Source organism: Hippocampus bargibanti, linkage group LG13 (genome assembly GCF_051943395.1).
Source record: "Hippocampus bargibanti isolate YZ-2025 linkage group LG13, ASM5194339v1, whole genome shotgun sequence".
NCBI lineage: Eukaryota > Metazoa > Chordata > Actinopteri > Syngnathiformes > Syngnathidae > Hippocampus > Hippocampus bargibanti.
The window spans coordinates 12,545,002-12,560,947 of record NC_142746.1 but is presented as its reverse complement, the minus strand read 5'-3'; the positions used below and the strand labels follow the sequence as shown (position 1 = coordinate 12,560,947).

Below are 15,946 nucleotides of genomic sequence, written 5' to 3'. Positions count from 1 at the left end.
TTCTGACAAGGAATTATCGTCACAAACACTGGAGTACATCTCAGGTCACAAAGACTATCCTGAATCACTTACACGTGTTTATGTTTGCTACATTAGAGGGTTTTGTTCCTGCTGCGGGGTGCCCCTTCTGAGGTTCATCTCTTGATTTGTCGACCCGGTTCAGGAGTGCTGTATGATGCTGATGAAAACACACTGGTGAGTAAACAGATTTAGCAGAACATCTCATTGACCCAACTGTGGGTATTAATTTCACCTCTTTTTGTGTGTTAGAGTCCTGCACTCACTAGGGAGATCCGATCCCGGTCACTGGACATCCATCGAAGAGACGACTACAGTCAGCTTCTTAAATTCCAATTTGATGTCAACATACCTTCTCAAAGTACAGCTCCCGTCCTTGAGGAGGAGCTGACTGACACAACGGCGAAAAGTCCAGAGCCTCCGGATTTTCCGAGTTTCTTTGAAGGACAAGAGAGGGAGGTGCAAGGCCAACACACTCCTCAATCTTCAACTCAGGCAGGGTCACCTCCCGCACTGGCCTCTCCCACATCACCGCCAGCGCCAATCTCGCCAGCGTCATCCGCTTCTCCCACATCACCTGTTTTACCTTCGGTCTGCTTTCGACCAGCTCAAGAGTCAAAGCTGATGGTGGAAGAAGCAGAAGAACAACAGGAAGTAGAATCGAAGAATAGAAGCGAGGATGGGGAGGAGGCCATTGCAACAAGTTCAAACACAATATTTGACGTCTTCTCTAAGACTGCTTCAAATTCCATGTATGCCAGGTAGAAAAAAATGACATGTAACTATGTTACATAACTCAGCAATTATTTGTTGAACTTGCCAGTGGCCTTTATTACTAAAATTACAAGCCTTAAATTAAACCCATGTATATTTGACAGTCATCAAAGGCTTGTTTTTGTTTGGAATCGTGCTGAACTAAAAGGTCAGCTGACTTCTGAATAGTTAATAGACATATAAGCAAGTCTAAATGGGTTCCTGTTTGAATGGTGGTCAATTCAAAGTTTACCTCATGTTCAAAGTCGGCTTACTCAACGTTTTCATCTGGAACATCCTCACCTGCTTTTTTGTGCATTGTCTGCAGTTCAAATCGTAGCATATTTGTTTTGCTAATGTCTGCGGTCCTTGTTGTCTGTTGTCTTACTCTGTATTGAGTAGCTCACACGCATTCAGATGATTAGAAAAATGCTCATGTTGGTAGAGTCTGAAAGTGATTCTATTGTCTTTGCAGCGGTGTTCGAGAGGAGGCAGATGGAAGTGTGACCTACTGCCTTGTAGGAAATGGATTGACGATAATGGCGGATGAGGAGTATTTGACCATCAGTTCCACGTTGGACCATCAACAAAGTTTTCAGTCCAATCAGGCCAGTCAAACACTGTTACCAAACCTCACAAGCCTCCGCTCGCAAACCCAAACCACTTCGTCCAGTTTTTCCCAAACGTCCAACACTCTGTCTGGTCGATCACAGACCTCGAACATTCCATCAAGTTTCCCCCAGACTTCCATCACTCCGACTTATCTCTCTCAGACTTCCCAAAATCCAACTAGTTTTTCTCAACCTACCAATACACTGTCTAATTTCACCTCACAGAACCCAAACACGGCCATGTCGCCTCTAAACCTCTCATCTGACACCCTGACCACTTGTGGCCTGGCACATCCGTCTCAGCCGCTCACGACGCAGCCGTCCAAAGCCACGCAGTACCTTCTCCAACGGGGACAGCAGCTTCCACTTCAATGCAGGGCGCCCCCTAAAAAGAGTCACTCTGTTGCTGGGCTCTCTCAAAATGCTGCTCTGCCGGCGTGCCCCATCACCACACAGTTAATCTCCTCAACACCTCCTAATGTCAGCGGGACTCCTCCCACCCTTTCACTCAGAATAATAACTCCACCTGCCCAGAGTCATGCACAGTGGGATGGAGAGGCGGAGAAGAAAGAATGCAGTGATCAGGAGGAGGATGAACAGGATGAACAGGATGAAGAAGAGCGTCAAAGAAAGGTCATTTGGTTCGCTCAAGTCTTGTTTTAACAAAGAATCAAATGCAGAATACTTTTGTGGATATTGTGGAACTTGATTATCTTTTGATCAGACTTTAAAAGCAGATATTTTGGTTTCACTTGTTGTTTATTTGGTGCTCTGCAGGGATCGGTAAAAGAATTTGAGTTGACCGTCCTTCTGACCAAGTCCAGGAGTGGAAGCTTTGGCTTCACCATTACTCGAAGCAAACTGGACAACTGCTACTACATACAAGAAATACTGGACAACCCAGCAAAGGCAGACGGACGCCTCCGAGCTGGAGACCGTCTGATCACGGTAAACGGCCAATTGTTTGAAGCCGATAGTCTCTATATTGATTATTTGTGTCGGTTTCAATCGTCTCCAGGTAAATGGACATGATGTGACCAATGTAGCAGATGAAATTGCCATGACGATTCTCAGGTCCTCACCCAGGAGACTCAGTATGACCCTGGGCAGGGCTGTTACCAACCTGGTGGCACCCCCTTCTTGTGACAGCCTGCCTGATATTGTCCTCTGCAAGACACCTTCAGGGCAGCTCGGTAGGACGGCTGACGGATGGATGGATGGATGGATGGATGGATGGATGGATGGATGGATGGATGGATGGATGGATGGATGGATGGATGGATGGATGGATGGATGGATGGAAAACCAGGCAACACAAGGTAGCATTCACCTGTTCAGCCTGTGTTCAAAACTCGCTGAACCATTTAGTGGGAAGGAGCAATGTAAAAGCATGTTGTTACTGTATTTGAATAGATTTTTGGAGGCATCTATACGTTACTTAAGTATATTGTTATGACTTTTTTTGTCAATGAAACCACTGTTTTATTTGTTGCACCACGGACATGATGAGAAATCTGCTCAATAGACATACCCCGCCACAGTGCGCCGGATTGCAGCAGTCCATCCTTCATGCATTTTGAAAATCGACTGCCTTATAACAATTAAGTTGAGCTCAACAAAGGAGGTTTAAACAAGAGAATTTATATGTCTCAACCTCACGACCAACCAGCATTGGACTGCTTTCCCCAGGCATTAAACTGACAGGTGGCATTGGAAGCAAATGGCAGGGCATTTACTGTCTGGAGGTGGTGCCAGGCTCCCCAGCCAGTGAAGAAGGCAGCGTGCAACCCAATGACAAGATTCTCTACATTGGCGGGAGGTGCACTCTAGGGATGACCTTGGATGATGCTGTCAAAGCCTGCGAGATGGCCCCACGTAAAGTTAAACTCAAAATCCTGAGGTCCGTGCCTACTTGGGGACCCAACTGACATGAAAGAAACAGCTGAGATAAGCACAGCTGACTGACTCACTCTGCTGTTTGTGTTTTATTCCAATTTTCCAGAGATGAACAGCCCGTGCCGCCCAAGGCCAAATGGAACGGTGAGGAGTCTGTGAAACATTTATGAGATGATTTCCTCTGCTTCAGTAAACCTTCCGGACAAACATGAGGGAGATTTGTTAGTTACAAACACAGATGCCAGGAAACCACATATGTTTGAGTTTAACCAAACTATCATTTAAGTTCAATCATGACCAGAAATAGTTTGAAGGGAGATTATGTCATTATCTGTCCGACTCTTTTGGGTGCACTTCTTTCACAGGTCTGTTTGATTGGAAAAAGGACAAGAAGTTCTTTGCTCGTTTTGAAGAGCCTACCTCTCCGGAAAAAGAATCACCTCAGGAAGATGGTGAGATACATTCCTTATCTTTGTCATTTCACTGTATTCTTCCATAAGCACATTCTTGTCGCTATGAGCTTGGTAGGTCGAAAGACATTGTGTGTGTGTGTGTGTGTGTGTGTGTGTGTGTGTGTGTGTGTGTGTGTGTGTGTGTGTGTGTGTGTGTGTGTGTGTGTGTGTGTGTGTGTGTGTGTGTGTGTGTGTGTGTGTGTGTGTGTGTGTGTGTGTGTGTGTGTGTGTGTGCGTGTGCGTGTGTATGTGTGTATGAGATACCAACAGTCGTGCAGTCCAATACACCAGTGGGGGCCTGAGGCTTGCTAATTATTAATCTTGCAATGAGGGCCCAAGTTCTGTCTGTCAACCACACACACACACACACACACACACACACACACACACACACACACACACACACACACACACACACACACACACACACACACACAGCGCTTATAGACACATTCCTGGTCAATGGTGGTCTCTAGTTCAGGTGATTCAGTTGCTCGGTGACAGTTCCCGCAACAGGTTGGGGGACAGTGGGCAGCGTCATTTTAAAAAGGCCTCGTCTTGTTCACCTGTCACACAAGAGGTGCGTAGCCTTCAACACTTTCAAATTTCGACAGCTTGAGGGGGAGATGGGCAGACCCTGTTTTGGTTCTTTGCTGTCCCGTCGTAGCAATTTCATCAATGAGGATTTTTCTTTTAAAATGTGTAAAAGCGCTTAACTATGGATGTTAATTAGCTTGGATCAAATGGAGCAGATCAATATTTGTTTGTCTACATTTGCTGCTGATTTGTACCTAATCTATTGTCATTTTTTCCCCTGCAGTTGAAGTTGTCCGCCGTTCTCTTGGCAACTTCAGATGTTTGTCTGGAGCTGAACAGCAGGATGTAAGCAAATGTCCTCTTGTTCAACTACCATTTTTTCCGTACTATAAGGCACACCTAAAAATCCTCTTTTTTTTAACTGCCGTATGGTCAGTGTTATCCAAGTGTGCCTTATAAATGGAAAAAGTTTTCAAATTTGTCATTCGTTGAAGGTGCGCCTTATACTCCAGTGCGCCTTATAGCCCGGAAAATATGGTACATTAACTCATTCACTGCCAGACGTGCAAAAATGGACCCACGTAATATTGAGTTTTAGGACTACAAAACATTCAACGCAGCATAAGAAACCTTAGACTCTCTTTTTTCATCAGAAAAAAAGAGTTAATTCCGAAGTTATATGGGTCTTGAGTTATCTGAGCTTGAAATGGCGGCTGTACAAAAAGCAAATGCTGCTGGAAGGGAAAAACATTGCCAGAGATCTGACCAGTGCATTATCGGCACCCGGCAAGAAAAACCCAAAACCCTCGGGAATGGCAGTGAATACGTTTTTTTTAATGTCACTGGAGCCCATTAATAAAACTCTTCCAATGTCTTTCTTTGGATAGGGTGATTTTGCACTTCTCAATTCAGTATGCAACAGTTCCTCTGTCCTTTTGTAACATTATTGTCATTTTCAGAGTTGCATTATGCAAGTTGAGTTTGCCAAACCAGAAGGAGGCGGCCTTGGTTTTGCACTGGTTGGTGGGACCAATGGCAGCGTGCTGAGGGTAAAGGAAATCTGTTCTGGTGGAGTAGCTGAACAGGATGGCAGGTTGAAAGCGGGAGATATTCTTCTAGAGGTAACATTATCAATGATGTCAAGTGCCGTATATTTGGAATATTTTCCCATCGGCCTCTGGTAAAACCATAGCTCGCGACTGCGTTTAACCAGGTGAACGGTGTGATTGTGTCGGGACTGAGTCACAGTAAGGTGGTGGATATTCTGCGTAAAGCTGAGGGCACAGTGCAGCTCACCGTCTGCAGGGACATCCTACCACTGACTTATTCCGAATCACCCACACCACCCAATATGGCCTCGGGTGCTGAAGCTATCCTAGCTGAGCAGCCAGCTCCAGTTACCACCTCGGATGCCTCTTCCTCAACTGACGTTTCAATGAATAAGCCAGTGGAATGCCCCCCTGGTAGGGATCGAGACACTACGCGTATTATTTTCTTTAACTTATAAAAACTTGATGAAATGTAATGTCATGATTAGTTTTCGTTCCACACTATTCCAGAGCCCATTTCAGAATGTGTTTTTAATGAATCTGGTGTTTTAGTCACAACGCCGCCTGCCGGTCCACGACGACTGATTGTGGCAATGGATGAAATGCCTATTGTACAGGTAAGATGGGCTCCATTGTACATACAGTATATATGTTGTCCTTGAGCAAGATTCCGTACTTTTCATGGTTGCATACTTGGCCTGTTACTAGGAGAGCTGTGACAGCACACCTTCTCATCAAACTTGCTGCCCATCACTGAATGTCACCGAGATGTTGCATGGACCTTCTGACAGGTTAGTAAGCTTTGTTCCAGCTTGAGCTGTTGTTAAAGCACTATATAAACCAATATGTATGTATTGCATAGTATTTTGGACAGCTTCCCTCATTTCAAGCTCATATAACTCCAGAACCATATAATTTAGGATTTAACTCTTTTCTGTGGGTCCTGTAATTCAAGTCACAATGACAAAAACCGTGGCACTGGAGTGGACACAGTTTTGCACATGTCTGGCAGTGAATGAGTTAACTTGAATTCTAGTAAAAGATGGAAAGGTGACAAATGCTTTTAATTTTTGTACTTGATCCAATTTATCTTCAGGGACTGGTTGACAAAGATCCTAAATGATGGCCGTTGTAAGTAAATCTAAAATTAATGCGAGTGTGCACTCTTGCCAGTAAGTGTCAAAGTGGTGGCGACTGCTGCATTTGAAGCAGTTTTTGGCATTTTGTGCAGCCCTGGTGGTTTTCACCATGTAATATTTAGGAGAGCAATGAAGTCTAAAGTGATGGAATTGAAAGTACCAGTGGATGGCAAATATAATGTGTACTACAAAGTATCAGAAAATAAATCTTTTTTTTCTCCTGACAGCCCATTTTGCATAGAATGTCATAAAAAAAATGGCACAGCACACCCACCTGGCGAGCTTGAGACAATTCTAACAGTGTACTGATATGAGCCGGAGGCGGCAAAATGCAGAATTGTAATTGTAATTATGGCAACTCAAAGCTGAGTATCAGCCTAGAGTACAATCAGAAATCTTCTTTGACGCCATGCCACAATAATTTTCATTCATGTCATATTAACAGTGTTCACTGTGACCTTTTCCTCATTGTCTCTATCACTGCCTGTTCTTCGTTACCCAGATTACCCCGAACTTGCTTTTCAGACATAGCGCTGTTTTAAAGATAAACTCTCAGCCATTCCTGTTTGTCTGAAATTTGACACAGTACATCAAATTGCGCACGCTGAATTCATCGACCATTATTTGATTATAATCCTCACAGAATGTCACTAGAGAACTGCGTGGCTGTTTTGTGCATTTTGGAGGTAAAATCCTGGGTTTTCATACATTTGTAAATTAGGCCCATTGTTTTTTTTTTTTTTTTATTTGCTGTAGTTCCCATGTTCACCACAGGGAGGCAACAAATTGCAATTAATAAAACGGACAACATAGTGTACGTTGTTTGCATTAGTGGATAATGATGAATCCCTAATACGACTGAAGGAAGAAAGTCTGTTTTGTCGAAGTTAAATCCAAAATACAAACGGGACAGCATGGTGCACCAGTGCTTCGCACCCTGGGTTCAAATGATGCACCTTCCTATGTGGAATTTGCATGTTCCCCCAACCCACTTTTCTCTGGGTAATCCGGTTTTCCTTCCACATTCCAAAGAAATGTGGCGCACAAATTGTCCCTAAGTGAAAATGATGGTCTGTCTTTATATCTTCCTGCAGTTGATTGGCAACCAGTCCCTCTGTATCACCCACCTCTCTTCCAAAGGTTAGCTGCAGGATCCATCACATCTGTGATCCAAATGATGACAAGGCCCTATAGAATGAGAATATGATAAATTTAAGATAAGACCACGAATATTAATGTCTGCAATACAACCGGTAAAATTCAGACTAATTCTACCCCCTATTGTTTTTTTAAATGCCATTTTTTGTTCAACTCTTGTATTGGAGCTCACAAGTATTTCAACAAAACAGTAAAAGTTGTTGTTACTGTATACTGTGTGGACTTGTAATCCAAACCCTCAAAAAGAATGATAGATAATCACTAATTATAGATATTTTAGCATTGAGTTGTATATTGTATTTTATGTGTAAAATGAAGTTCAGCTTTGCACGACCTCAACTGGCCATATCTAATGAAGAGTAAAAACAGTGTGGTCTCCCCTTTGCCCCCTGACTCCACCAGGAAACACACTGTGAGCAAACTGTTGGACCGTTCGTGCAAAGGCAGCCCGAAACCACAGTCAGACGGCTGGAGCAGCGAAGAGGAAGAAGCTAACCTGTTTGACACCAATGCTCACCAAACGACCTCACCGCAAATAGGTATCGACTCCTCCACTCGGAATATACAGGATGCACTATTCACAAAATAGAAAAAAATTGACTGAAAGCTAGGACAAACCGAAAATGCACTTTAACCATCATTTTAGATTTAACTTTTTTTCATTTCACCTTATGTAGTGAATAAATATATATGGACATACATATACTGTATACGGTATATAAATACTCACACATATTCTACATACTGCTGTCTATACATATACAGGTACATACAATATATTTAGTCACATACACATACATTTTCAGTGCATTAAATATATACACTATATCAGTATGTGAACAAATACATCATATACTGTATACACATTGAGCTTTTTACAAAATACTGTTTGAGTCAGAAAAAAAGTTTTTATCTAAAAAAATCTGAGCGTGTCAACCGATATAAATCGGTTCGCTTTAAAATACAGCACACCAAGATACGTGTGGAATTGTCATTTTGGGACAAATCAAAGTCCTGACAACTTCATTCATAACAAGTCATCGCATCATACCCCCACAAATTTTGCCAACACATCAAATCCATTTTTTGTATCCCTCTGAACTGACCCAAATTCAGTTCTATTGCACCTTGTTTATCAATATATGTCCATTTTTAAATCGATATACTGTACATATATGACTTTGTCCCATGTTTATATCTTATCCTCTACCCAGGCCCAGCCATTGTATCTGAAGAAGAACTGTCCAGTTTATCCATCATTAACCCATCTCGAAGCAGCCAGTATTCAGGCTCCAGGGTCAAAGCCATCATCCAGATTCTACAGCATCAATTAGACCAGCAGGAACTGGTCAAAGAATTTATGGTGGGTTTCACTGAACATTGTCCAGCACATAATGATGAATGGGACATCACAGTTCGTGCGTGTGAACATTGTTACACACTAATGTGACTTCAGGCTCTGGAGCACCTCAAGCCTTCTGATGACTGTGTGGTGGGAAAAGCCCCTGAGCACAGAGACAAGAATCGCTACAGAGACATTTTGCCCTGTGAGTCATTCCCCATTCGACATGAATTAGCTCTCGCCATTTTCTTCAACCACTATGGTCCATTTGTAATTCTGATCCACTTCTCTTAGATGTCATCCAAGAACACGAGCAAAAACATTTTTTAATTACTATAAGAGATGTAGGTCACATGCCTTTTATAAATGGAGAAGCTTCAAGGGCAGACATTACGTGCTGTCATTTCAATCATGTGCTTCCCAGTTAGAAAGTCAATGAGAGACAAGATGGCAACTCATAAGATACACAAAAGATTGTGATGTAGAGACAGTTAATATTCAACACATCATTACATACATCTGCACAATTACAAATACCAAATAATGAAATCATAACAAAGATGATAACGCTCAGTTTTGTTGAATTGATATACTGTATATGTATAGGAATGTCATTTTGGATTTGCAATCGGGAATCTGACAGGGCTGGGGGTGTTATCTCTCCAGGGGAAACGCCCTCTGCTTGACTAGAGGAGACCCCCTCCTGCCCCCACCTGCCCTATAGCAATCTTCTTACCCTTAACCGCATGAGACGAAGAATGTGAGGCCCATTCCCTCAGTCCTCATTGCGCCCACCCAGCACAACAGCCAGCTCTGATAACTAGCGTGTGAGTGTGGCGGTGTCGATTCATTTATCGCGTCTCCCGAGAGGCAATTTGATTTAGTTACTTGGTGCGAGACCACTTTGTATTTCCTAGACACGGCCCTTGTGGTCACGTTATCTTCATAGACTTCCCTCTCATTCGCACTTTAATGTTGCTCAAGGTTGATTGGTACAAGGCTGGATTGGTTGCATGGGGTGGATCGCCCTCCATGGACCAGCTCATCCTGTTCGAGGTGTTACTCATCTTAAAGCGTTATAACGCTGCTGTCCCAGTCCAGACGTTGATCAAGTCCGACCCAGATGTAAACAGACATCTGTCTTACTGTTGTTATGATGCTGTTGTTTTGATTTTTGTTTGGCTATTTTCTCTTGAATTTCTCCGTTTGGATTTCCAAAAAGTCTCATTGAAAACGGCAAAAGTGGGAGGGCAGTAATATTATTCTATTGTGCTTTTATTTTGTAAGATTTTTCCAAAGATTAAATAGATATGATAAAAGTTTTGAAATAGGTTGACAGTGTGTTTAAAAAGTGTGGTGAAATATATTTTAACATGATTCCAGTGTGGGTGATGTTTTCTGTACATTAGGAATAAACTACACAACACATATTTTGGTACACTATGCCGCAAAATCATGATAAAACATGCACGTTATGTCTTGCATGTAGTTAGTTGATTTTACGCATTGAATTTTTCGGCCACGGGGAAATAAACGACTGTGAAAGTTGGAGATTTAAGGGGATTTGTTCAAGGGGAAAAAATAGAAGCAAATCGTTTTTCATCCATATGAATACAAACATGCAGCAGATTGATTTAATGGCCTCCAGAGATTTGTTTTTTTGGAGTGGGTGAAGGGGGTCAGACATGAATGAGCATCCTGACAAAGATAGTGGGCCTCAGTGGAATATGGCTGACCCTCGCCATATGCCCTCTCCAATGAATGTTTGCGCACACGGCGGGTTATTCACCAATCTAATCTATCCCTTGTATTTAAACAGACATTTTCTGGTATATTTCAATGAGGTGGGGGACTTTGTAAACACTTGGACTCTATCAGTCATTTCATCACAAACAAAGCTACTTTGTTGGTAGTTAGGACTTAAGTTTTTGGCAAAACAAGATGACAAAACTGAGAAAACTATCAACAATCTGTTTTTTGTTTTTTTCCAATTTGGAAACATTTGGTGAGGCAAGCAAGTCACAACGCACATGTCGCACACTCACCCTGGCCCCTGTGTCCTCTTTTCCATCCGCAGATGACAAAACCCGCGTTAGCCTCGGGGAAAAGTGCGACTACATCAATGCTAGCCATATCCGCATGCAAGTGGGAGGCGAGCTGCTTGCCTACATTTCCTGCCAAGGACCGCTACCCTCAACGGTGGCTGCGTTTTGGCAAATGATCTGGGAAAACAAATCGGATGTGATTGCCATGATGACCCAAGAAGTGGAACGTGGAAGGGTGAAATGTCACAAGTACTGGCCCGAGAAGCCCAACAAGCCCCTGGACACAGGCAAGTTCGACATCCACCTGGTGAACCAACAGAGCTTGGAATATTTCCACATTAAGATCATCCGCATGATGGAAAAAGAGGTGAGAGACATTCACATTCATGTTGCACTAGCCTTTGAGGCGCTCCGATGTCAAGGTACCCCTATATTTGATTTGATTCTATTTGACTCGTGTACCCTTATATATACTGAATCGCTTGTAGACAGCCGAGACCCACATTGTCCGTCACCTGAAGTTCACGCACTGGCCCGATCACGGCGTTCCGCATTACTCGGAGCAACTGGTTCGCTTCCTCAGCTACCTGCACTCGGTGCACCAACAGGGGCCTATCACGGTACACTGCAGCGCCGGCATCGGACGCTCGGGTGTTCTCATCTGCACCGATATCATCCTCAGTCTCATCGAGAGGGATTTACCTGTGAGTTACAAACATTTTCACTTTTTTAGCACAGACGACTTGTCACACTCGTTCATCACAGACAACTAAATCTGCAAATAAATTAGGTGTGGGAAATCTGTGGCCTGTGAGAGCGTTCGTTTCATTGATGGTTTCGCCGCATTAAACGCACCGTTCCTTCCAATTTAGTGCTTGCAGTTCCATCTGTTCGATCCGGCGACATAGAGTGAAAATGAATTCAGTCCCTGCACCTTCATACTGATTGTCAGCACAATCAAATGCATTATTTACTGCTTGCTTACCAGTCCCGTAACAATGCTTTATACCTTTCTATGGTGCAGGTGACGTATATACATAACACAAGCACAACAGAGCGACTTCAGAAGTCGTATCACAGTCGGGCGTGAGCCATCTGTCTTCTTGTCCTTAGATTAATGTGAGCAACATAGTAAAGGAGATGAGACTTCAGCGGCATGGGATGATTCAGACCAAGGTTAGTGTTATCGAAGCGTTACAAAGTTGAGGTTTGAAATCAAGATAACTTCCAAAAGACTGACTTTTTTCCCTGTCTTGGTGTCAGGAACAGTACCTCTTCTGCTACAAAGTCTGGTTGGAGGTTTTACAAGGCATTTTAGAGCTCCATGGTACCCAATGGCAACCAGAAAGTCCCCAAGACCACAAAATAGTTTGACTCTGCGTTTGTGGGACCACAAGCAATGGCTACACCGTGTGCTGTCTAGTTGTACGCAAGGAGAAGATACATTTTTGCTTTTTGCCTAGATCCGTGAAGGGAATTTTGACGTATTTTGGGCTTAGTGATTCACCTTATACCTCCACGACTGAGTTCCATTTCAGTTGTTCAGTTTGGGTTTCATTCGCAAACTGCCATCGTGGTCGCCCAACAATATTTTGTCTAGTAGGAATGCTGTTCAGGTTCCATGAAATCATCTTACCAATTGATGAATGTGAGTTTTTATTTCATGAAGTGCATTTCTACCCTGGCAAGAGAATGTGAAAAGGAGTGACACCATTCATTCTGTAAAATCACCTTACAGCAATGAAAAGAATCAAGTGCCTTGGAATCGAGCCCGAGCTGCTATCGTCACAAATAAATGGGCTGAGGGAGCGACGACACTGCTTGAGAGCACTCACGCGACCTTTGATTGAATGTGCACTGTTTTTGTTGTTGAATTTCAATGTTTGCTTGCTCCAAATCAACAGCAAGACAAAGACATTACTTTAAGTTGAAGGCAGTCACAAATTTAGAATGGTATACTTTCCCCATTTTTTATGAAAACCACAAGATTGTACTTTGAAACCTGGGACACAGAGCAACATAATGCATTTGAATACATTTATACATTTTCAATTCGCTCTTTTTGCTAAAGGCTGAAATGGCCATTGTCGCAAATGTGAAATGTAGGCTTTTTGGGTGAATTTGGGATATATCTCTATTCACTTAATACAAAAGTCAGCCATCATGTGTAGTTGAATGAATAAGGTTTCATATTGTACAGTGCAAGAAAAATCGCTGCTGGTTTGTACCTCAACTTTTGGATGTTTGTAGCTGCGATGAGAAACACATACTTGACAGGATACATCCATGCACACAAACAGCACTGTCAATGCTGGCTTTTCCACGGCTTGTTCATGTTGAGGTTCTGTATCGACGGTACTGACAAAGAATGGTGGACTTACAATTTTCGCCTGTAGGATATTGTTTCTTCTTATACACCATATGGAGAAAAAATGGCAGTAACACAGACTGGTGGGCACATATCAGGTAGTCTGCGCTGTTTGCTGTTCCGTTGCTCTGTTACAAACAAATGATGTTCAAAGACATGGCTAATTGTGGCCTGATGCACATTTTAAACTTGGCAAGCATCAAATAATTGGGAGGGTAAAAAATTACACATTTATCGTATTTTAACACCGGAGTATAAGGCGCCCCCCAATGAATAGTGTATTTTCAAACTATTTCCATACATAAGGTACACATTCAATGAATGAAAAATGTTTTCCAAATATTATACATAAATACTGTATATAAAAAATTCCAAATATTAGGCACACCATTATAAGGCGCTACAGTAGAGGCTGGGGTTACTCACTACTTCTTCTACGGTGGGTGGAAATAGAGTCAGTGGCTGCTGATATAGTGACTGCTGATAGTAGCTGCGAGACCTGTTGTGGCTCAATATTAATTCACACATAAGGCGCACCGGCGTATAAGGCTCAGGGTCATCTTTTGAAGAAAATGAAAGCTTTTGGGTGTGCCTTATAAACTGGAAAATACGACATTGTAAATGTTTTTAAGTATATATATATGTGACGGGTGTCACAACAGTGACTGTCTTCATCCCCACGATGCTGCCGTATTAATGAAGACGAGACGCGTGGATGTGTCTTTTTATTTCTTTTATTTCTGCAACACAGTATGGCAGAAGGGATGGGTGAAGTCGCATGGGTTTCGTCTTGTGATTAACCTGAATCTCCTCGAGATTGTTCTCAAATGCAAAACATTGTAGATAACAAAACAGAATTAACAACATGTGATCGTATAGTGGTTATTTACAGAAAAAGAGAATACAACACAAGTTCACTGTTATTTACAAGATGTCCCTGAACGCATCATGGGCGGAGACTCGGCAGAACACGCGGTGCGCTTGTAATGGCGCCACCCGCCACGGACACTCACGGGCAAATGAAACACGACACAAGAAACTAAATATTGTTCAATAAAAACGAAATGAAACAATTATTACCTGCAACACAGTATGGCAGAAGGGATGGGTGAAGTCGCATGGGTTTCGTCTTGTGATTAACTGCGCAATAGAAAAGCACTATGAAGCTAAGTTCCACTCGACAAAACGTGAAGTAAATAAAGACACAAAAAGTAATCTGGACTCGAATGAATAAGGGAACTAATTAGATAACACTAGACAGTACAAAAGGGGAAACAAAATAAGATATTGTCATGAAAATGCGCGTTAATCGAGACCAACAGAAAATTGCGACTCACCCTGAATCTCCTCGAGATTGTTCTGGAAACTATGGGCGGGACATAGTGCCACACTGTGCGCCATTGCGTCACTTCCTTCATAATTTAATAACCTAAGTGTACAACTCCGTTACATACACCCCCCTTAAATTATGCAGAAGTGAGGCAACATACACACGGAAGACAACAGAAAGACCAACAGGCAAAATAGACAAGGTTATCGGGCAAGGATGTACAAAAATGCTGTCTAATTATGTCGCTCATCTGACCAACTACGTCAGGTGACTGGAGTAAGGGATCTGTCGCCGGTGTGTCAGGGTCTGTGCGCTCGTCGGAGATGCACTGTACTGGGTCTGGGAAGGAACTCTGTCCCCACTAACATAAGTGGCCTCAGCTCGCACCTGCCCATTCCCCTCTGTACAAACTACATCACCCTGCATAGCACTACATAACTGTGACAGACTGGAGAAAGGTATCTGTTGCTGGTGTATCAGTTGTCTGTGCGCTCGTCGTAGATGCACTGCACTGGGTCTGGGAAGGAACTCTGTCCCCACTAACATAAGTGGCCTCAGCTTGAACCTGCCCATTCCCCTCTGTACAACCTACACCACTCTGGATTGCACTATACAACTGTTACACGGTTGGGAAGCCTCTACCAACACACTCAAAGGTGTGCTACTTGTTACATGTAAGGAGCTCATTCTTAGACTTAACACACGAAAACACGTACATGAAAAAAAAACACACTAATTGCAAAACAGCAGGTCAGACAATTAACACACTACATGTATTTTCAAAACGGGGGTCGACACACCGTCCACCGAGTGATGGGACTGCACAGCGTCTTCATTGTGCAGCATCGCGGTCCCGGTCCGAAGTGGAGAGTCACTTGTGAATCCGGGTCACGGCACCAATGTGACGGGTGTCACAACAGTGACTGTCTTCATCCCCACGATGCTGCCGTATTAATGAAGACGAGACGCGTGGATGTGTCTTTTTATTTCTTTTATTTCTGCAACACAGTATGGCAGAAGGGATGGGTGAAGTCGCATGGGTTTCGTCTTGTGATTAACCTGAATCTCCTCGAGATTGTTCTCAAATGCAAAACATTGTAGATAACAAAACAGAATTAACAACATGTGATCGTATAGTGGTTATTTACAGAAAAAGAGAATACAACACAAGTTCACTGTTATTTACAAGATGTCCCTGAACGCATCATGGGCGGAGACTCGGCAGAACACGCGGTGCGCTTGTAATGG

General features: G+C 43.0%; 1 protein-coding gene across 4 annotated transcripts in view; it reads left to right on the top strand.

The window, feature by feature from the left end:
- Window positions 1-15,129, top strand: part of ptpn20 (protein tyrosine phosphatase non-receptor type 20) — a 30,444-nt gene extending 15,315 nt beyond the window's left edge. The window contains exons 28-48 of one of the 4 annotated variants that reach the window (XM_089012167.1): window positions 97-195; window positions 271-779; window positions 1,247-1,379; window positions 1,608-2,015; window positions 2,160-2,330; window positions 2,401-2,575; window positions 3,072-3,282; window positions 3,385-3,422; window positions 3,644-3,730; window positions 4,551-4,612; window positions 5,227-5,388; window positions 5,481-5,730; window positions 5,869-5,933; window positions 6,025-6,107; window positions 8,016-8,152; window positions 8,828-8,976; window positions 9,070-9,160; window positions 11,033-11,367; window positions 11,489-11,704; window positions 12,114-12,176; window positions 12,264-15,129. In XM_089012167.1, coding sequence (XP_088868293.1) covers window positions 97-195; window positions 271-779; window positions 1,247-1,379; window positions 1,608-2,015; window positions 2,160-2,330; window positions 2,401-2,575; window positions 3,072-3,282; window positions 3,385-3,422; window positions 3,644-3,730; window positions 4,551-4,612; window positions 5,227-5,388; window positions 5,481-5,730; window positions 5,869-5,933; window positions 6,025-6,107; window positions 8,016-8,152; window positions 8,828-8,976; window positions 9,070-9,160; window positions 11,033-11,367; window positions 11,489-11,704; window positions 12,114-12,176; window positions 12,264-12,374 — 3,555 coding nt within the window. In that variant the 3' untranslated portion in view covers window positions 12,375-15,129. Of the gene's footprint in view, window positions 1-96; window positions 196-270; window positions 780-1,246; window positions 2,016-2,159; window positions 2,331-2,400; window positions 2,576-3,071; window positions 3,283-3,384; window positions 3,423-3,643; window positions 3,731-4,550; window positions 4,613-5,226; window positions 5,389-5,480; window positions 5,731-5,868; window positions 5,934-6,024; window positions 6,108-8,015; window positions 8,153-8,827; window positions 8,977-9,069; window positions 9,161-11,032; window positions 11,368-11,488; window positions 11,705-12,024; window positions 12,177-12,263 lie in introns of those variants that run through there. The other 3 variants (XM_089012165.1, XM_089012164.1, XM_089012166.1) reach the window with 3 other exon arrangements.
- Window positions 15,130-15,946: the final 817 nt, after the last annotated feature.